Consider the following 22,753-nt stretch of genomic DNA (forward strand, 5'->3'; position numbering starts at 1 on the left):
TAAAAACACAACACCATTTACATTAGCACCCCAAAAGATGAATTAGTTTAGTGTAAATCTAACAAAATATGTACAAGATCTATATGAGGAAAACTGTGAAACTCTGGTGAACGAAATCAAAGAACTAAACAAATAGATATTCCATGTTCATAGATAGGAACACTCGATACTGTCAGGATTTCAATTCTTCCCAATTTGATCTATAGATTCATTGCAATCCCACCCTACAGCCCACCAATCCTTGGTATTTACCCAAAGGAGTTGAAAAATTATTTTCACACAAAAACGCTCACACAGATGTTTATAGCAGCTTTATCTACAATTGTCAAAACTTGGAAGCAACCAAGATGTCCTTTAGTAGATGAATGGATTAGTAAACTGTGGTACATCCTGTTAATGGAATATTAGTCAGTGCTAAAAAGAAATGAGCAATCAAGCCATGCAAAGACATGGAGGAAACTTAAATGCATATTAGTAAATAAACGAAACCCATCTGAAAAGGCTGCCTAATGTATGATTCCAACTCTATGGCAATCTGGAAAAGGCAAAACTTTGGAGATGGTGAATAGATCAGTAGTGCCAGGGCTTAAGCGGGAGAGAAAGATGAATAGGCAGAGCACAGAGGATTTTTAGGGCAGTGAAAATACTCCGTGTGATACTCTAATTGTGGATATATGTCATTTTACATTTGTCAAAATCTACAGAATTTATAACACCAAGAGTGAAGCCTAGTGTAAACTGTGGGTTTTGGGTGATAATGATGTGTCAGTGTAGGTCATCAATTATAACAAATGTACCACTCTGGCGTGAGATGTTGATAAAGAGGGAGACTGTGCATGTGTGAGGACAGAGGCTTTATGAAAAATCTCTGTACTTTCCTCTCAATCTTGCTGTGAATCTAAAAATGCTCTTAAAAAATAAAAATTAGGATGATAGATATGTAGACAGCTGAATATAAAGAAGGGAGGGTAGAGAGCTGGATAAAATAATTTAAAATGTGTATATCTTTGATTGGTCAATCCCAACAAGATAATCTAAGCTTCAGCTGAACTTTTACATTATATTGTTTGTAAGTTTAGTAGATAAAATCTTTTATAAAGTCAATTTGGTAATATCTATCAAATTTAAATGGTCGTATCCTCTGGTCCAGCAATTCTACTTCTAGAACTTTATTTTATTGAAATATTGCTAGAGATATAAAGAGATACAGTATATTTTATGTGATTATTTTTATATGCAATTCATTTTTAATTAAGATAATTGACATATAACATTATATTAGTTTCAAGTATACAACATAATGATTCAATATTTGTATATATGGCAAAATGATCACCACAAGCCTGTTTAACATTCATCACCACACACAGTTACAAATTTTATTTTCTTGTGATGAGAACTTTTAAGATCTACTCTCTTAGCAACTTTCAAATATACAATGCAGTATTTTTAATTATAGTCACCATATTGTACATGATATCTCAGGACTTATTTTGTAACTGGAAGTTTGTACCTTTTGATCACCTTCACCCCTTTTGATCATCCCACCCTGCCCTGCCCCTGGCAACCACCAGTCTGTCCTCTGTATCCAAGAGTTCAGTTTTCTTTGGGGTGTTTTGTTTTGTTTTGTTAACGATTCCACATGTAAGCAAGATCATATGGTATTTATCTTTTTCTGTCTGCCGTATTTCACTTAGCATAATGCCCTCAAGGTCCATCCATGTTGTCACAGATGGCAAGAAGTTTTTTTTATGGCTGAATAATATTCCATTGTAGTTATATATCACATTTTCTCTATCCATTTATCCATCCATGGACACTTAGGTTGCTTCCATGTCTTGGCTATTTGTAAATAGTGCTGCAATGAACATGGGAGTACATATATGTTTTCAGGTCAGTATTTTTGTTTTCTTTGGTTAAATACCCTGAGGAATAGCTGGATCATATGGTAGTTCTATTTTTAACTTTTTGAGGACCCTCCATACTGTTTTCCATCGTGGCTGCACCCGTTTACACTCCTACCAACAATACAGAAGGGTTCCCTTTTCTCCACACGCTTGCCAACACTTGTTGTCTTTTATCTTTTTGATAATGGGCATTCTAACAGGTGTGAGGGGATATCTCATTATGGTTTTGAATTACATTTCCCACATGATTAGTGATGTTGAGCACTTTTTCATCTACTTGTTGGCCATCTGTATGTCTTCTTTGGAAAAATTTCTGTTCAGATCCTCTGCCCAGTTTTAAATCATATTATTTGTGTTTTTTTTATTGAGTTGTTTGAGTTCTTTATATATTTTGGATATAACCTATTATCAGATATATGATTTGCAAATATTTTCTCTCATTCAGTAGGTCACTTTTTTGTTTTGTTGATGGTTTCCTTTGCTGTGCAGATTTTTAGTTTGATGTAGTTCCACTTGTTTAATTTTGTTCGTGTTGCCTTTGCTTTTGGTGTCATATCCAAAAAATCATCACCAAGACCAATGTCAAGGAACTTACCACCTATGTTTTCTTCTAGGCGTCTTATGGTCAGGTCTCATGTTCAAGTCTTCAATCCATTTTAAGTTAATTTTTGTATATGGTATAAGATAGTGGTCCAGTTTCATTGTTTTGCATGTGCCTGTCCAGTTTTCCCAACAGTTTATTGAAGAGACTCTCCTTTCCCCATTGTATATTCTTGGTTTCTTTGTCATAAATTGATTGACCATCTGGTATTTTTTTTTCTAACATCTTTATTGGAGTATAATTGCTTTACATTGTTGTGTTAGTTTCTGCTGTGTAACAAAGTGAATCAGCTATATGCATTCGTATATCCCCATATCCCCTCCCTCTTGCATCTCCCTCCCACCGTCCTTATCCCACCCCTCTAGGTGGTCGCAAAGCACCGAGCTGATCTCCCTGTGCTATGTAGCTGCTTCCCACTAGCTATCTATTTTACATTTGGTAGTGTATATATGTCACTGCTACTCTCTCACTTCGTCCCAGCTTACCCTTCCCCCTCCCCTTTTCCTCAAGTCCATTCTCTACGTCTGTGTCTTTGTTCTTGTCCCCTAGGTTCATCAGAACCTTTTTTTTTTTTTTTAAGATTCCATATATATGTGTTAGCATACAGTATTTGTTTTTCTCTTTCTGACTTACTTTACTCTGTATGACAGACTCTAGGTCCATCCACCTCACCACAAATAACTCAATTTCGTTTATTTTTATGGCTGAATAATATTCCATTGTATATATGTACCACATCTTCTTTATCCATTCATCTGTCAGTGGACACTTAGGTTGCTTCCATGTCCTGGCTATTGTAAATAGTGCTGCAATGAGCATTGTGGTACATGACTCTTTTTGAATTATGGTTTTCTCAGGGTATATGCCCAGTAGCAGGATTGCTGGGTCATATGGTAGTTCTATTTTTAGTTTTTTAAGGAACCTCCATACTGTTCTCCATAGTGGCTGTATCAATTTACATCCCCACCAACAGTGCAAGAGAGTTCCCTTTTCTCCACACCCTCTCCAGCATTTATTGTTTGTAGATTTTATGATGATGGCCATTCTTACCGGTGTGAGGTGATACCTCATTGTGGTTTTGATTTGCATTTCTCTAATGATTAGTGATGTTGAGCATCTTTTCATGTGTTTGTTGGCAATCTGTGTATCTTCTTTGGAGAAGTGTCTATTTAGGTCTTCTGCCCATTTTTGGATTGGGTTGTTTGTTTGATATTGAGCTGCATGAGCTGCTTGTATATTTTGGAGATTAATCCTTTGTCAGTTGCTTTATTTGCAAATATTTTCTCCCATTCTGAGGGTTGTCTTTTCATCTTTTTTATGGTTTCCTTTGCTGTGCAAAAGCCTTTAAGTTTCATTAGGTCCCATTTGTTTATTTTTGTTTTTATTTCCATTTCTCTAGGAGGTGGGTCAAAAAGGAGCTTGCTGTGATTTATGTAATAGAGTGTTCTGCCTATGTTTTCCTCTAAGAGTTTTATAGTGTCTGGCCTTACATTTAAGTCTTTAATCCATTTTGAGTTTATTTTTGTGTATGGTGTTAGGAAGTGTTCTAATTTCATTCTTTTACATGTAGCTGTCCAGTTTTCCCAGCACCACTTATTGAAGAGACTGTCTTTTCTCCATTGTATACTCTTGCCTCTATCAAAGATAAGGTGACCATATGTGCGTGGGTTTATCTCTGGGCTTTCTATTCTGTTCTGTTGATCTATATTTCTGTTTTTGTGCCAGTACCATACTGTCTTGCTTACTGTAACTTTGTAGTATAGTCTGAAGTCAGGGAGCCTGATTCCTCCAGCTCCATTTTTCTTTCTCAAGATTGCTTTGGCTATTTGGGGTCTTTTGTGTTTCCATACAAATTGTACAATTTTTTGTTCTAGTTGTGTGAAAAATGCCATTGGCAGTTTGATAGGGATTGCATTGAATCTGTAGATTGCTTTGGGTCTTATAGTCATTTTCACAATGTTGATTCTTCCAATCCAAGAACATAGTATATCTCTCCATCTGTTTGTATCATCTTTAATTTCTTTCATCAGTGTCTTATAGTTTTCTGCATACAGGTTTTTGTCTCCTTAGGTGGGTTTATTCGTAGGTATTTTATTCTTTTTGTTGCAATGGTAAATGGGAGTGTTTCCTTAATTTCTCTTTCAGACTTTTCATCATTAGTGTATAGGAATGCAAGAGATTTCTGTGCATTAATTTTGTATCCTGCTACTCTACCAAATTCATTGATTAGCTCTAGTAGTTTTCTGGTAGCATCTTTAGGATTCTGTATGTATAGTATCATGTCATCTGCAAACAGTGACAGCTTTACTTCTTCTTTTCCGATTTGGATTCCTTTTATTTCTTTTTCTTTTCTGATTGCTGCGGCTAAAACTTCCAAAACTATGTTGAATAATAGCGGTGAGAGTGGGCAACTTTGTCTTGTTCCTGATCTTAGAGGAAATGTTTTCAGTTTTTCACCATTGAGAACGATGTTGGCTGTGGGTTCATGTGATATTTTTTTAATAAGGAAAACTGGAAGCGGTGTAAACATTTGTCAATAGAAGGACATTACAAAACATCCTATGCAGTCATTAAAAAGATTGAAGTTGGTAAGTATGTACTCATACGGAATGATGTGCATGATTTGTTACCAGAAAAATTATTGTTAAATGATATTAATATTTTGTTTTATTATTCCAATTATACTTTCCATAATAATTATCTCTGAGAAATGGTATCGTAAGAGACTTTTTAGTATTTATCAGTCTTACAATTCCTAGAATAGCGTATTGTTTCTTTAATCAAAAAAGTAATAATGAAAAAAAATGCTGGCAATTTCCCATGCTTTCTCCATGATTATGTATCTATTTTCATAGGAAAGACAAATGAACACAAAATTAAGTTTACCTATGCAGTGAACTGGTAATTGTATTGTGTATGTATATGTTAACCCTAAGCACAGATCTACAAGATGTTTTATTTTATACCCTGCCTGTTTCCAAAAGGAATTAATGTACCTTTTCCCCAAGCTAAAGAACCAGTTCAGTATATTCAAAATAGCATATGCATAAGATGAACTCAGCAAACACTTGCTCAAATAACAATCGTCTTTAAGAAATTTGTTTTGTGTGTTTGTTAGGAAATTTGGGGCACTCTAAAGTATGGGGCCCAGGGTTGAGCTACTCTTGCCGGGGATTAAGGGTGGTAGTGAACCATTGCTCAGACATGTGCGTGGCTTCTTACCCACACTGTAAGCTCCTTATGGGAAAACAACTTGACTTCTTTAAAAATTAGTCTTCTCTCTTCAATTGTGAGTCTAGCTCTTCAGAAATGAGAAATGAATATAGTGCCGCTCCTTGAAGGAATAATGATACGAATTTTAAAAGTGACAAGTTGAATAATGTTATTACTGAGAAAATCATGGTGAAGAAAATCCATTTGTAGATAAGCTTCTTAAGGAGGGCTGGGATGGAAAAGCAGACACCCAGAGGAGCTTTGTTACCGCGTTCATTCTCTCGCATCACCTTGTGCTTTATTTAACTTTGTGGCATCTATCACAAAAACAGTATAATTATTTACTTCTGAAAAATCACACAAACTATATGAACTCAGTAAATACCCAGATTGCAAGTCACGAGTCTGTGTGTCTGTCCTCCCACCACCTTTCTTGAAGTCATCAAGGAGAAATTCTGGAAGCCTCCAAATGTTTTGAAAAGACTCATTGTTCTGTTTTTAAGTTCAGATAAAGGCATCAATTTATTACACTTCGCAGCTTTCCTTATATTTGACAGCCTACTGTTTAAGACTATATGGGCATTTTGCATTTGAAAGAAGCTAAGGGACTCAAAACCTGGCTGGGACTTATAAACACTTGGTTGGCTTCTACATATAGATCATTGTATGTGCTTAGGTGAAGCATGCAAACATACACACAAAATCACCTCCTATGTGTCCTCACAAAGAGTACACACAATGTGTTATACAGAAACTGATATTTTTGAGTACATTTGACATCCAAACTAACCTCGTCAGATTGGGAGATACCTTTTACACGTCCATTTTTTCACTATTTGTTGACTACCTACTGTACCAAAGCACTGTGCCAGGTGCCATAGGGATGTAGGGATGAGTAAGATGCAGCCTTGAGAAGCTTGTTGTACCAGGAAATAAGCTACTGTTATTAGAAACAGAATCTTTAAAATAGCTCATTTATTTCCCTAGTAGAGGATTGCCATCTGTTTGCTTACTGGCCAGAGCCTTGCAAAATTTCAGTTGTAGCACCACAGAGAGAAAAGTAATTTGAATTGGATTTACCTTCAAAATTGACCAGGATCAAGACTTTGAACTTGAATCCAGTTTTCTTCTCATGTATACTTGGAAAAAAAAAAAATCAACTTCAGAATTATAAGGTAAAAACTATGATAATTGCATTGGATTGTAATTATGATTGTTACTTTTAAAGAGGTACAGAAAATGCTGAGTTGATTGGCAAACTATTAATGTTAGATATAATTCTGTGATGATGTTTGCTTCATGCAATCCGGTTTTACCAAAACATATTTATTCACTTAAAGAATTTCTTTTTGCTTAATATTTTTCTTCTCTTTTGCAGGAGTTTCTTTTATCAGAAGATTATAACAAGATGACTCCTGTGAAAAACTATCAAGGTAGGAACAAGAGGAGTGTTTTCATCGTCTTAGACTGTGAAATGCTTCTCAATGGCTTCCACTGCCACAAGAGAGGACTTAACTTTACAGTAGTGAGCGGGAACAAAACAGCACCCCTTTGTGGTGAATATTATCCCCGTTTTTGAATTAAGAAGCAGAGTCCTAAAGAGGTTGGGCGTGTGGTCTTGTAGCTGGTAAAGTGTGAAGCCAGACCAGGTCAGTGTGACTCCAGAACGCACAGCCTTTGTCCTTTGTCTGCCCACTCCACCCCACTGCCTGGAAACCCTGTGGCAGACTTGGAGAGTGGGGTCCAGGGTTGGCTTTCCATGGAGCTCATTTCATTTTTGGTTAAATATTTTAAAAGGCTGAAAGTGTTCATATTGTCTAAGGGAAGGAATTCAGGTTTTATTGTGTCTTCAACATTGGCAGTATACTGTAAGCCCTTTATATAGTATAGATCAGGAGCAATTTTCACTGAGGATTTTTTTCATCCAGGCCAATGTCAGGGGTCAGAACATTAGATGTAGACGTCATTTCACTTAGACGTCATTTCATCCAAATCTCGTGACCTCATTCATGATCATCCAGCCTCTCCTCTGATACGCTCCAAAGACATAGCAGCCCCTCCCGATTTTGGAAAATTCTAAGCATTGAGTTCTTTATTTCTAGATTTTGAGCCAAAATTCATTTCCCTATGGATTTATTCTTTAATTTTTTTTCACATATCACTTATCCGGTATTTATTGAGTACCTACTGTGTTCCAATAACTGAGAATTATAATAGTGAACAAGACAGGCATAGTATCTATGCATCCCCCATGAAAATAGATGCAAAAAAATCTACACAAAATTTCAGCAGATCAAATTCAGCAATATATAAAAAGGTAAGTACATCACAACCAAGTGAGGTTTATTCCCAAAAGAAATGAAAGCAGGGACAGATATTTTTATACCCTTATGCATAGCAGCATTATTCACAATAGCCAAAAAGTGGAAACAACCTAAATGTTCATGTATGAATGAATGGATAAACAAAATGTAGTATATCAATACAGCGAATTCTTATTTGGCCATAAAAAGGGAATGAAGTACTGATACCTGCTACAATGTGGATGAATCTTGAAAACATGCTAAGTGAAAGAAACTAGACACAAAAAACCATACATTGTATGATTACAGTTATATGAAATGTCAAGAATAGGAGAATCCATAGAGACAGAAAGTAAATTAGTGGTTACCCAGGGATGGGGAAGGGGGAATTGGGGGTATGGGTTTCTTTTTGAGGTGATGGAACTGTTCTGGAAATAGTACATTTTCTATGATGATTGCACAACATTGTGAATATACTAAAGATCAGTGAATTATACACTCTTAACATGGTTTAAATGGTGAATTTTATATTATGTGAACTTTATCTCAATTAACATTTTTTAAAAGGTCAGTGATACCAAAACCAGACAAAGACATTACAAGAAAGGAAAACTACAACCCAATATCTCTCATGAGCTTAGATGTAAAAATCTTCAAAAAAATACTAGCAAATCCAACAATGTATGAAAAGAATTATACACGATGACCAAGTGGGGTTTATTCCAGATATGCAAAGCTGGTTCAACGTTTGAAAATCAGTGTAATCCATCACATCAAAAGACTAAAGAAGAAAAATCATATGATCATATTAATTGATGCAGAAGAAGCATTTGATAAAATCTGACACCCATTCATGATAAAAACTCTCAGCAAATTACAAATAGAGGGGAACTTCCTCAACTTGAGAGAGAAACATCTATAAAAAACTATAGCTAACATCATACAGTTGACCCTTGAATAATGCGGGGGTGAAGGGTACCAACCCTCCCCACAGTGGATAATCCATGTATAATTTATAGTTGGGCCTCTGTATCCGCGGTTCCTCCGTATCGCGGTTCCTCCACATCCGCGGATTCAACCAACCTCGGATCGTGTAATACTGTAGTATTTACTGTTGAAAAACATCTGCGTATAAGTGGACCCACGCGGTTCAAATGTGCATTGTTCAAGAGTCAACTGTACTTAATTGTGAGAAACTGAATGCTTTCTCCCTAAGATCAAGATCATGGCTCCTATTTAAGAAGGGCAGCCAGGCTTCAAGCCCAGGTTCCTGAAGCTTAACAATACGTATGTATCTTCAAAGGGTTTCTTTTCGAATAAGAAAATTCTGTCACCTTAGAAAGAGTATGTGCTTTGAGTTTTAGGGTTTGTTTTTTGTTTGTTCTTGTTTGTCTTTTCAGTAGTCATAGGCAGCCTGACAGAGAAAGAGAACCAACTTTGGCAGAGAGACTAGGGTTTTAATTCTAGCCTCATCACTCATTGATTATGTAGCTTTGAGCAAGTCACGTAACATTTTTGAGCCTCCGTCTCCTCCTCTGGCAGCTCAGAGGGCTGTAAACCCCCTTATCTTCTGGGCTACTGTCATCCCCTTGGACTTACAAGGTAACAGAAAGAAGATCAAAGACCCCTTCGTGAGAAAAGAGAGCGAAGCGCTGGGGACCACGTTCTGCCTGCAATAGACGTGGGTACAGTTGAAAGTGAACCATTAGAGAGTTCGCTTTTATTCCATCATTGGTGGAACTTAAATTGGGCATTTGATGATACAGACATGACAAGATCTTCAGAAGTTTCTCCAGGAAGTCCCATCTTTTAGTTTAAGGCAACGTTTTGATCTTGATGGTGGCCGATTCTCTGAAAGGCAGATACTGTGTAGAGATGTTAACAGTATTATTGTTTCTATAGCCCTTCTAAATCCCTTTAGATTCTCCAAGCTTCAAATATCGGATTTTAAAACATCAGGCATTTGGTGAAATGTCTGTCCCGGAGGTATTCACTATGGTTCTGACTGTATTGTTTGGTAGCCAGTCTAGAAGCGCCATCTTGGCAAGGCCGGGTTGTGTCTGTAAAAGGAGGAAACCACCCAGCTTTGCAGAATCATTACAACGACTAAGTGAGACAGTGTCTTTAAGTACCTGGCACTTGTTAGACACTCAGAAATTGGCACTGATGCTGTTATTGCTGATAGAGCTGCATTGATCCATCCATGTCCAATCCTATTTTCATGATCCAAATGGGAAGCTGATGTCTTCTCTGTCACCTCGTCACACACAGGATGAGTCTCCTCTCGCCCACCAGGCTGCCAGCTCCTGGGCACAGAGCCCAGTGGGTCCAAATTCCGGGATATCAATCTTTGTTTATTCCAGTCAGCTCTGTTCAGTGGCCGTGGACCCCCTATACCTCTCCCCCTGGAATTGTGTAAGAGGAAGAAAGCGAATATTTTACTGATTTTATTTGGTAATTGAGAAGCCATGAGACCTTGGTCAAACTACTCAACTCGATCGTGCCTCAGTTTGCCCACATGTAAAATAGGGAGATGGAGTAGATGACATGAATAGTTCTTCTAACTCTGAAATTGTGTGATGCAGTATTTCCGTGATGGTGTTGTCCTTGTATATAAGCAACCCTGGGAAATTTGCTCTCATTATCTCATCATATATGCTTTGACGTAAGGGATATTTCATTCTTTTTTATATGGCACTTGGGAATAATTCTGCCCTCCTCTCCAAGCTCCAAGCATTTGATTTCTCACAGAAAATTCATGTAGAACTTTGTTGTGGGTTTAAAAGCCAGCCTTCATCAAAAGGAGAACAGTAATGCTCTTTGCTTTTTTTAAAGCTTAAATAAACAGACACCAGTGAGTTTATTAGCAGAACGTTGTTCCTAATGTGTTTCGTAGTCACACTGATCTGCCTTTCTCTAGTCCAGCAGTTCTAACATGTCTGAGGGAGGTGGTCCAGGCCCTTTGGGTGTTAGGAAAATTTTCTTTCTTTTTTTTTTTTTTTTAATTAATTAATTAATTAATTTTTGGGCCACGCCACGTGGCATGTGGGATCTTAATTCCCCAACCAGGGATCGAACCCACACCCCCTGCATTGGAAGCATGGAATCTTAACCACTGGACCGCCAGGGAAGTCCCGGGAAAATTTTCTTATGGAAACACGGATGTGGTCTTCTCCAGGGGCATGCCTGTCCCCCTGATGAGAATCACTGCTCTAGCCCTTGTCTGTAATGATCATCTACTGTTCAGCTTACTCTGGGGTGGGGAGGAGAGAATGATGCATCTCTGTGGACCATGCTTTACCAGCCTCTTTTAGGATGCTTTATGGGTTGTTTTCTTGTCTCTTGGCTTTTAGCGCATCAGAGCAGAGTGACGATGATCCTGTTTGTCCTGGAGCTGGAGTGGGTCCTGAGCACGGGACAGGACAAGCAGTTTGCCTGGCACTGCTCTGAGAGTGGGCAACGCCTGGGAGGTTATCGCACCAGTGCTGTGGCCTCAGGCCTGCAGTATCCTTTGCTGGACAAAATCCCTTGGTGGGAACTTAGCTGTTGACTTCTTTCTTTCATGAACATTTTGGGTATGTGCAACTTGAACGTTTCTTGTTTTATTTGCTAGTTGCCCTACTGATTAAGATGCTTATAAACTTTCCTAACACATAAATCATCAAGGGTCCTCATGTAGGTGGAGTAAAGTAATTTCACCTGAAATAAGTTACTGCCGAGCAGGTTGTGGGTCTGCTGTGATAAAAAGTCTGACATCTAGACAGTACACAGCCCAGATTTGTGAGCCTCAGCTGTCAGAAAGAATTATGGAACATGGAGATAAAACCGTCACTGAAATACAGTCTTATATTTTTGAACAGAAATAATTTACACATAGGTATTAAGGTTGGGAACATTCCCATTTTGGTGCCTGGCAGAAGAACCACAGGATTCCTATTCATTTTAAGAATATTTATTGAGAGGCCACCATGCCGGGACCAGAGTAGGCTGACTGGGATCTACACAGTAATGCTACGCACAGTCTTTGTTCCAGGTACCAAACTTTTCCAGGATGTGTAGAACGATATTAACTCTTATCTCTCAAGTCTCCAGGGTCCATATGCTCAGTGTGAACAGCTGCCAATGCTGGGTAATCCTCACATCCAGCCCCCTGGGCTCCAGTGAACACAGGCCTGACAAGTGAGAAGCCTGTATTGGTGATGCTACCACTGTAAGGAGTAAAGGGCCCTGAGTTTCTTCTTTAAAAAGCGTAGAATCTCTCCACCTTCTGACAAATGAGGAAATAGTTATAAACAGATCACTTGTCTGCAAAAACAGGGTGAAACAGTAAGACTTGCTTTCAGATTTTCATCTAGTATTTATATGCCTGTTCAGTGATTTGCAACCATCTGACAAAGTATTGCACCTTGCTGTTGCCTTGAAGACATGTGACAGTAGTTGTGTGTGTGTGTGTGTGTGTGTGTGTGTGTTTAGGCTAATGTCACTCTTATTTTCCAACTGGAAGGGCAAGATGAAGAAACTGAGAATGGCCATATGGAAGGCTGTAAAAGTGGCATGTTACCAAGAAGACCAGAAGCAAGGGTGACAAGGAATGGAAATCAAGATCAACTTATCTTTGAGAGGGTGGTTAAAGAAAGAAACTCCAAAGTTTACTTTCTAAAAGCCAGTTCAGACAAGCATAATGCTTGAATCGAAATACATGAACTCTCCTGCCAATAGATGAATGATTTCTTGTAGTGTTAGAATTGGATCTCCCTTAGAGATCATCCATCCAATTTCTCATTTACAGGTGAGCCAGCTGAAGCCCAGAGAGGGTCACATGCCTTATCTGCAGCCACCCAGCTGGTATGTAGGAAAATCACCACCAGAACCCAGGTCTTCTGCCTTGGACTGCTGGTTTTTCCCATTATACTGCATTATCCCTCTGAGAACAGAACTAATGGCATCAATATAATTTGTTCTTAACATGCTGGCTTCTATATCACTAGCCAAGCCTAGTGATGTATCTTCTGTATCACGTAACCAAACCAAGGAGTATAGAAAAAAATGCAGATCTTGCCCTTAAGAAGTTTACTTTTTAAACGATCTGAAAATGAAAACAAAAAACAAAAACCCCCACAAATACACAGAATTAAACTTGTCCTGACTCTTATAGTCTTTGACTCCTCTCTTCTGGCATCTCCAAAAGTCATCTTCATTTTTCGACTCTTCTTTGCCATGTGGTTTACCAAGCAGAAAAAAATCACGTGATTGGCTATCAGAAACTTTTGTGTGTAGTGAAAGCCTCAGGCTTCCTTCCCCAGTGCAAATGACCCTCCAGTCCAACCTTGCTATTAAGGTGGAAGGCAGCTGCAATACTGCAGACAGAGAGGCCCTTCCAGAAGACTCCCTCACCTCTACCAGCTCTGCCTCCTTAGCTCCAATTCTGGAACCACAGTGCCAGCCCTTGCACCTGGGAGCATCTGTCTGCCTGGTATTTTCCCAGGGCCACATGCTGATGCATAACAGCACTGCTTTTGCAGCCGAGACCCACGCAACTTTCCCAAGGCTGCAGGGTTTTTTCTGGGAGCTGCCTGATGCATAGATTGTTAAAGGGCAACCCATACAGCGTTGGGGTTCACGTTAAAATCCAGTTTTTAAACATGCTTTTTTCATGGGAACCCTCCTCCATCACCCCACCCCTCCTCTTCTTTCTGCCACCTTCTGTACTTACCGGTTTTCGGTTTTTTGGTCTTTTTGGTTTTTCAGTTTTTTAGTGATAAGGAAAGGAAGAAGATCTGTTAAAATAACATAAAATGTTCAGAATAATATTATGACCCCTATTTCTCTTCATAGTGGGCACTGGTGGTGGACATAAGAGTTTTCTACAGACGGATTAATTCTCTCCCATCTACACCTCAAATAGTCAAGCCAACAAGTGATAGAATAAGTCAGATTGACATCACCCTTTTTCCTCTTCTTTCAGGCCTCTTAGCAGAGAAGTAAATAAGCAATGAAAGTAAGCAAAACTGAAGTAGAGAAATAAAGGATGACAGAGACTGACTAGTTCACAAGTTGAATTAACAATTTCGGAATCACCTCAAAATCTTTGTTGCTTTGGCTAAAGATCTGATGCTTCAAATATTAAGTGAACTATCATGTTAACAACAACAACAGTAATAAGGAAGTGAAGGTGAGGAAAAAGAAGAGAATATCTTACATTTGCAGTCCCTGAGAGTTTACATAGTGCTTCTACATAATGTTACTTTGTTCACTATCAAAACATAAAGACCTAATTCTCAATTTTCACGTGTAGAAAAGCCTCAGGGAGGTTCAAAAAGATTAAGAAACCTTCTCGAGGTCACATGACTGTTACCTGGCAGAACCAGGATTAGAACTTGGGTATTAAAATCTTTGAGCTAGCCCTCTGCACAACTAGATATAGCAGAACGGAGGTATTTCCCAAAGGTCCCATGGCAGGTTGATGTAGGAAATAGAACTGTTTTCCTTCCCCACTTCAATTGCTGGTCTTTATTTTTGTGAATACTTTACCTAGCCTCACCTTTCAGTCTGTCATTTGACCAAGTTTTGGTCACATTTTTCATGCTTCCACAAAACTAATTCAGGTACTCTTCATTTTAAGAATTTATTCCTGTTGGAGATATTTCCAAGATGTCACCCTATATAGTCAAATGCCTTTCCACCAAGCATTCTCTTCTATCTATTCCTATTCGTGGAAAGAGTACTGAAAAGCTATTAAGATTATCTTGATTTTCATATTTCCTCATATCATACTAAATGCCAATCACTCTGGCTTTGAGCATTATTATAAACTCTTAGGGTTTTGTTTTTTAATAATATATTCAGTATATTTCAGTAAATTGCCCCCCTTTTTTTTGACGCTCATATTGTCCCATCTTTGGCCAGTAAGAGCCACATCATATTGGCTCCTATGTCTTTTTGATACAGCCCCACTAGCCTTTGATAGCGTTTTTGCTTTTTGACACGACATGTCTTAAGCTCATCTGGTACCTTCCTGTCCCAGTGCCGGAATCGGCCATTTCTCTTAGTGAGGAATAGTATTCAGAGACAGCTAGCAAATATATGTATGTGTATTTTTAAAAAGAAAATAAATGATTAGTTCACGTAATATTTCTAATTCAAATTTAACATTATAGAGTTTTTACTTCATTTTTGTACTTGATTCTTTTGGGCTAAAAACCTTTGTTCCTAAACATCAGCATAATTCCTTATTTGCTTTATCCCATGGTATACTTAAGTTGTTTTAAATAGTAATAGCAGTATTATAATAACAAGACTACTGAATAAGATTTTAGATTTTTTTTGCAGCTTTCTTTGTCCTGAGAATATATTCTACCAAGAATGTATAGTCAAAATGCTGTGTTTTAAAGTCACTTGAAATAATTCTTTTAACTCTGTGGTTATATCAGCAAGTTGACAGTAGGTTTATTCACTTTACTTTGTTGTCGATTTAGGGGATTTAAAAAAATTTATGAGTATTTTTCACATGTAACATAATTACAAGATTCCATAATGGAAACAATGTAATGAGAGAGAAGTCTCACTACCACCCCTGTCCCCTCAGCTTGTTTCTCACTTTTCCATTGGCAGCCATTTTTGATCAATCTTGATTTATCAAAGTGCTTCCTTTTATAAGTATAAGCACACACACACTTATATTTATGTTTCCCTCTTTCTTACACGAAGGTAGTGTAGCATATAAACTTTCATAAACCTTGGCTTTCCCCCCCCACACTTAATAATATATCCTGGAGGGACTTCCTGGGGGTCCAGTGGTTAGGACTCGGCGCTTCCAGTGCAGGGGGTGCAGGTTCGATCCCTGGTCGGGGAACTAAGATCGCACACTCCGTGGGGTGCAGCCAAAATTTTTTAAAAATAATAATAAATATAAAGTTAACAGAAAGCTATTAAGGCTGTAACATCTAAGTCTCTATTTAAAATATATATGTATATAAAATAATATAGGGGCTTCCCTGGTGGCGCAGTGGTTGAGAGTCTGCCTGCCGATGCGGGGGACATGGGTTCGAGCCCTGGTCTGGGAAGATCCCACATGCCGCGGAGCAACTGGGCCCGTGAGCCACAATTACTGAGCCTGCGCGTCTGGAGCCTGTGCTCCGCAACGAGAGGCCGCGATAGTGAGAGGCCCATGCACCGCGATGAAGAGTGGCCCCCGCTCGCCACAACTAGAGAAAGCCCTCGCACAGAAACGAAGACCCAACACAGCCATAAATAAATAAAAAATAAATTAATTAATTTAAAAAAAAAAAGGCACAAGGAAATCTTTAAAAAAAAAAAAAAATCCTGGAAATTACTCCATGTCAAATTTCCCAGCTGTGCAGTATTCTTTTGCATGGATGTATCATAGTTAATAAGTTCTCTTTTGATGGACTTTTGGGTTGTTTTCAAACTTTAGCTCTTACTGTAATACGGAGTGAATAGCTTCAGGCATGTGTCAATTCGTATTTTGGCCATTGTGCCTCTGGGGTAGATCTCTACAAGTAGGATTGCTAGGCATTACCAACCAGGGAAGCTCACTAGAGACTCAAGGCCTTGGGTAGTTACTGGAGACTGACTGGTCACAGAGGCACCCTCTTCCTGCATGTATCAAAATTCCAGACTCCCATAAGGAGAACTTCCCTGGTGGTCCAGTGCTTAAGATTCCGTGCTTCCACTGCAGGGGGCACGGTTTCGATCCCTGGTCAGGGAACTAAGATCCCACATGCCGCGTGGCGTGACCAAAAGAAAAAAAAAAAAAAAACCAGACTCCCAGAAGGAAAGCAGGTGTTTGGCATAAACCATATTGTTTGTACAGTTAAGGCACAGTCAGCCACTTTTGTCTGTTAATGGTGGGAACCCTCCTGAAATCCAAGTTCCCAGACGCCATGCCAATCTTGTAATAGCAGCCTTTCAAAGGATAGCCTGCTAGGTTAATTTTTTTTTTTTTTTTTTTTTTGCAAAGCACCATTGTCATTTCTTGAACTATCCATTCATGTATCTTGCCTGTTTTTTATTAAGTTTGTAATCTTCTTCTTGATTGCTCTTTTTATATTAGGTATTCGGACCTTTTGTGACATCAGCTGCAAATATTTTTTCCAATTTGTCTTGTGCTTTGCTTATGGCATTTGTTTGTTGTTTGTGTATTTGAGTCGTAGCTTTTTCCACTCCAAGGTTATAAAGGAACTCTCCCATCTAGAACTTACATTTTTCATTTTTTACATTGGAGTTCATCCTGGTATAAAGTGAAGTACAAATCCTGTTTTATTTTTTCAAATGACTGGTTCAGTTTGTGCCAACTTTTCTTTTTGCCCTTCTTTTCCTTATTCATTTGAAAAACCACCTTTATCAGATATGTACTAAATTTCTGCATGCTTTTGGGCCTATTTCTAGACTTTCTTTTCTGTTCCATTGGTCTGTTTGTCTATTTAAGCACCACACTTTCAATTAAAGAGACTTTATAACATGTTTTAATATCTGGTAGGGCTAACCTCCCCCATCACAATACCGTATTACTCTCATTTTCAGAGTATTCCTGGCTCTTCTTGCTTATTTATTTTTCTATGTGAACTTTAGAATGAACATACCTAACTGTAGGGAAAAAAAACACATGTTGATACTTTTATAGGGATTATATTAAATTCATAAATTCATGTTGTGAAAATTGACATGTTTATCATGTTGAGTCTTACCATCCAGTAAGTAATGTCTTTCATTTTGTTATGTCCACTTTTTGTGTCTTTCAGCATTATATTCAAGTTCTCCTCCCGTGAGATTTGCACATTTCTTTGACATTTATGCTTTTTCTGGTGTGTGTCTGGAGAGAGGGGGGTAAACCATCCACTCACTTTTGAGAAACGATCCTTAATGCTTACATGATAGATTTGATGTTGAAACCCGGCATGTGTTTATTGGTGACCACTCAGGCCAAGTAACCATCCTCAAACTGGAGCAAGAAAACTGCACCCTGGTCACAACATTCAGAGGACATACAGGTGGGATTGAAAGCAGACCCTCCATGTGCTGCTCTCACAGTGACCTATCGCCTGCTGCATGGTCTGATGTTCACATGATGTGGTGTGAAAGTGACGAGGTACAATCTGGGCTTGTGCAAAGATACACGTGATCCGTGTGACTGATTTCAGAATGGTTCAGTAAGATACAATGTCAGAAATTTTCTCCATCAGTCAAACAAAAGAGCAAACAGTCTATTTCAAAAATGGTGGTGATTTGGTTCTTTGTCATGTCACGCTGGAGAAAGCCCTTGTTGGCATATGTTAATGAGATATTGTTTGAGGCTGTGTGGCCACTGCACAAACAGTTGGGCAGAAGGACAGCTGCCTCGGTCTGTCCTTGCCATCCTTGGAGCGAGAAAATGGTATGTAAGACAGACTCCTACTTCCAAGACAAATGAAATGAAAAATAGATTTGTCGTGGGTAGCTAGCCTACATAAAAAGGTACAAGTTCCTCTTTAGTTTTCCTTCCTCTGGGGCTCTTTTCAAGGCCCCCTTTATGTTACTGGTCTGCTCAAGGTCATTTAAGCAAGGTGATAGACTGTATCCACACTTAACCTTTGAACGACTTGAGTAAATGATGATGACTAATTTTTTACTAGTATTTTTAACATGTGATGTTGACCCTGGAGAATGAATAACTAACTGTATTCCTGGTTCTTAATGGGCTTTTGTGTCTTCTGCAGTTTACCAGCCCATGATTCAGTATAGAACAAGGTTAATATTGAGTTTAGACGTCATATAAGAACAAAAGTAGGTGAATGAGGATGTAAAATGGGATAGTACCTAGCTCATAAGGGATTTCCTAAAGGGGAAAAGAGCAATGCAATAAAGAGAAAATTGAATCCAGGGGAAAGATTCATAAAAGATCATCTTAATTATCTACACCGGAGGGAGGAAGAGCACATAGAAACCTCCCCTGTGGATAGAACCCAGGTCTTTCCTGATTGGATTTCTCTTTTTAGCCAGCTACACTCTGACCAAGCCTGGCCTGGTGGGAACCTGAAACTATCTCACGTCAGGACTGTTTCACTGCTGACTTCAGTCTCCTAATCCTTGGCTTCCCTAAGCCCTTAACTCCACCTGCACTTGTTCTTGCCCTTGTTGAGGAGTCCTTCCCTTGACCCCTCACTGCCCAGCGTCTCTGCCCCATCTTCCCTTCCCCCCCATCACTTCAGCCACGCGTTTCCCAGCATTCTCAGTTCAGGCGCCCTTGTTCCTCCTCGTTGGTAAATTTCACCCGTGGTTCAGAGTACCCACGTCTCTCCTGCGCGCTCAGCCACGGAGTCCGCACTCAGCTTTGGGGTCACGGCACGAGCCTCAGCTCATCGTCCCCAGTGCAGAGTCGTCATTCCAGTCCAGACTCAGGAGTTGCCTCACAGCCCCTCCCGTAACCCGGCTCTCAGTCCTTCGTACACAGTATGTTCCTTCTCTCCGTCCCTCAGCAGCTTTTGCAGACCTTCCCCACTCTCCCCAGGCCTCCTTCAAAGAAAAACAGAGGTTATCAGATAGAAGCTTTTTAAAAATGTTTATTTCTCAGCCACCCCATCTTCCCTCCCCAACAAGCAAGCTTTTCCTTCGCTTTCTCCACTTCGCTTGCCCTCCCGCCTCGTGCTGTCCTTGGCCCCAGACTCATCCTCCTCCGGGTCTCCATGTGGAAAGTTAATCTTTTGGTCTCCCTTTGGACCAACTCTTCTCAAGTTTCTAAGATGCTGAGTTTCTTGCCTCTGTTAAAAAACAAACAAAACCCCTCTGATCCCATCTTATTTTCTTAACAGCGGTGCCGCTTTTTTCCTTTGTTTTTCAATTGCAGTAAAATGTACACAACCTAAAATTGATGATTTTGACCATTTTTGTGTTCAATTCAGTGGCATTAAGTACATTCACATTGTTGTGCACTGATCACCACCATCCATCTCCAGAACATTCTTCATCTTGCAAAACAGAAACTCTGTGCCCATGTAACCCCCTCCCCCCAGCCCCTGGCAGCCACCATTCTGCTTTCTGTCTCTGTGCACTGCATATGAGGGGAATTGTGCAGTATTTGCTGTTCTGTGACTGGCTTATTTCACCTAGCATAATACCTTCACGTTGTCGCAGTCAGCAACGCTTTGTAAAAAAGTATCATTTTCCCAGCTGCTTCACCTTCCTCCCTCCCGTTGGCTTTCCCGCCACCTGCAATTTGGCTTGTCTCTGTCACTCCTCTCACCCTGCCCTCCCCGAGGTGGCCAGTGGCCTGCTGGTAGCTAAATCCAGTGGACATGTTTTCAACTCTGTCCTGTTTAAGCTCTTGGTAGCGTTTTACATTGCGGCCATTCCTTCCTGCTGTGACTGCCCTCGATCGGCTCCTGTAACACACTTCCTCCCGCGTTGAAGTCTCTGACTTCTCTTCCTCCTCTCCTTTGGGGTCGTCTTGGTGGGTTCTGCCTGGGACCCTCGTCTCTTCACCTCCTGGGCTCTCCCTGGTCGACCTCGGCCACTACCCCAGTCACAGAAAGAAAAGGCATCCTCACGGTCCTCAAATTCCTCACAGCCCAGTGAGCGAGACAGAAGCTAAACAGTAATTATAGTGCCTGGGGGCCGGGGTGTGTGTGTGTGGAGGAGCATCTGGGGCCCAGGGGACCAGCACCAAGCATGTCCGAGAACACGGAGCGGGCGCGATGCTGGGATGGGAGTGGGAGTGGGAGTTGGTCAGGGAAGGTCTCCCCCCGGGGGGGGGAGATATGACTTTGACCTAAGATTGTGGCGGAGGAGTAAGTGTTGAGTTCATGAAAGGGAAGTGGGGAGAGCAGGGCAGGCAGAACAAACCAGCGTAGTCCAAGGCCTGGGGATTTGCAAAAAGCGTGGCTCTCCTGGGAGCGCCTAGTAACTCTTTTTGGCTGGAATACTGAGTATGGGTTGGGGGGGGCGGGTGTCAGCCAGAAAGGAAGTGAGAGTCAGTTCAGATCACTGAGAGCATTATCCTGACATCAGGGAAAAACGGTGAAAGAGTTTTAAGCAAAGAAGTTAACCTGTTCGGATTTTAAAAGATTGCTCTGGTAGTAGGGTAGAGAGTGTGATGGGAGAGCTAGTAGGAAACTGTCTCTCGCAGTGTGGCTATGGTGATGGGAGAGCGGGGAGTGGACAGACCTGTGGTAAAATTTTAGAGGCTGTGACAGGCTGGAGAGTTCCCAGATTTGGTTGAGGCAGAGGTGGCTTTCAGCTCGACCTTCTGGCTCTTTAGAAGTCAGACGTTGCCCAGAGCACCGATAGGAATTTTCCGAGTTCTGTACTGCTGCCTCTGGATCAGGAAAGGGGTAAGTAGCTGCTTCTTACTGCTGTGAGGTGAGCCAGGGGTGGCCCAAGGATTTCATGTCTTCTGGATTAGTTCCAATATAAAATACTACCTGATATTGTATCTTATCTTTCTGAAAGAATGTAGAATATTTTCACATGATTTCATCATGAAATATCTTTGAGGAAGACAGGACGTAGCCCAGGAAGGTTGTTATCTAACACGAAGGCAAATAAATGTAGCAGGTCACCTATCTAATTTGTTATTATTCCTAGACAGTAGTATCTACCCATCTACAGTCTGGCTACAGCACAGGTCATTCATTTAAAGCTAGAACAAGGGCGTCTGAGAGATTCCACGATGATTCAAACATTGTTGAGCTCTTCCTATGCAGTAAGTCCATCTGGGCCCTGGGAGGTCCCAAACTCGTCCAGACACAATTCTGGAGAAAGGGGCTGTGAATGAAGGGTTGGTTCTAACCTCCTCACTCCCTTACCCCCAAAACAAAGACCTTAAGATGAACCCAGATCCATTAAAGAGTGATCTTGGGGATCTAATCACTCCAGATCCAAACTCAACAGCAGACAAGTCTTCAGTATGTGTATGGAGTCAGCCATTCACCCATCACTCTCTGTTACAGTACAGAAGGTCATATAAAAATGTGAGTTAGTGATGGAATCTGTCTAATAGCCATACCCAGAGGCCAAAACATGGCATTTACTAATCCATGGGGGTTTAGAAAACTAATTTTATGTTCTTATGCTCCCTCTGCTGGTTTTATTTCTGGAGCTAAATGCCAAATATCATAGTTCTTTGATATTTCTGCAGAAATTAGAATATATTTCTGCCAAAATGTCATACGCTGATTTGAACAAAGGGGAAAAATATCAGATTTTGACCACTGGAAATTAATAGTATCAATAAAATCTTTTTTTTTCTTCTAAGAATTTTTTTGGTTAGTATGAACATACTGGAAATAGGAGGGCTTGAATGTGAACCTCCCAAAGCATACTACTTAACGGAAAATTAAATACAGACTTGTTCATTGACTGTTAGGAGAAGTATTGAAAGTAACAGTGTAGCTATAATAAAAATAACGAAAACAAGGACAGGCACAGTTTAGTGCAAATATGCAAGTTCAGATCATTAAGCTGAAAGCTTAATTTTTGTTTACAGTGGAGGCTTTCACATCTAATAGATGTGGATTTTCATCAAGAGTCCGTCAGGTCATTGGCTCTCCATGTGATGAGTGCTGCCACTCATCGGTGAATGAAATCAGCCTAGTCCTTGCCCTGTTCAAATCCCGCTCATGGAATTAAAGCAATAATTGGAAATATTATGCGTGTAACAAGTGTTGTGAAGCCCCGAGGCCACACATGGGCTTCTTTGGGAGCAGTTAACAAGAGGGCTTCTTGTCCAGAGAGTT

The 22,753-nt window shown here is 39.9% G+C and overlaps 1 protein-coding gene across 2 annotated transcripts in view; it reads left to right on the forward strand.

The window, feature by feature from the left end:
• Nucleotides 1–22,753, forward strand: part of WDFY2 (WD repeat and FYVE domain containing 2) — a 167,312-nt gene that overhangs the window by 113,783 nt on the left and 30,776 nt on the right. For both annotated transcript variants that reach the window (XM_061170784.1, XM_061170785.1), the window contains exons 4-6: nt 7,100–7,154; nt 11,378–11,528; nt 17,922–18,034. In XM_061170784.1, coding sequence (XP_061026767.1) covers nt 7,100–7,154; nt 11,378–11,528; nt 17,922–18,034 — 319 coding nt within the window. The remainder of the gene's footprint in view (nt 1–7,099; nt 7,155–11,377; nt 11,529–17,921; nt 18,035–22,753) is intronic.

The sequence above is a fragment of the Eubalaena glacialis genome, chromosome 16 (genome assembly GCF_028564815.1).
Source record: "Eubalaena glacialis isolate mEubGla1 chromosome 16, mEubGla1.1.hap2.+ XY, whole genome shotgun sequence".
Lineage (NCBI taxonomy): Eukaryota > Metazoa > Chordata > Mammalia > Artiodactyla > Balaenidae > Eubalaena > Eubalaena glacialis.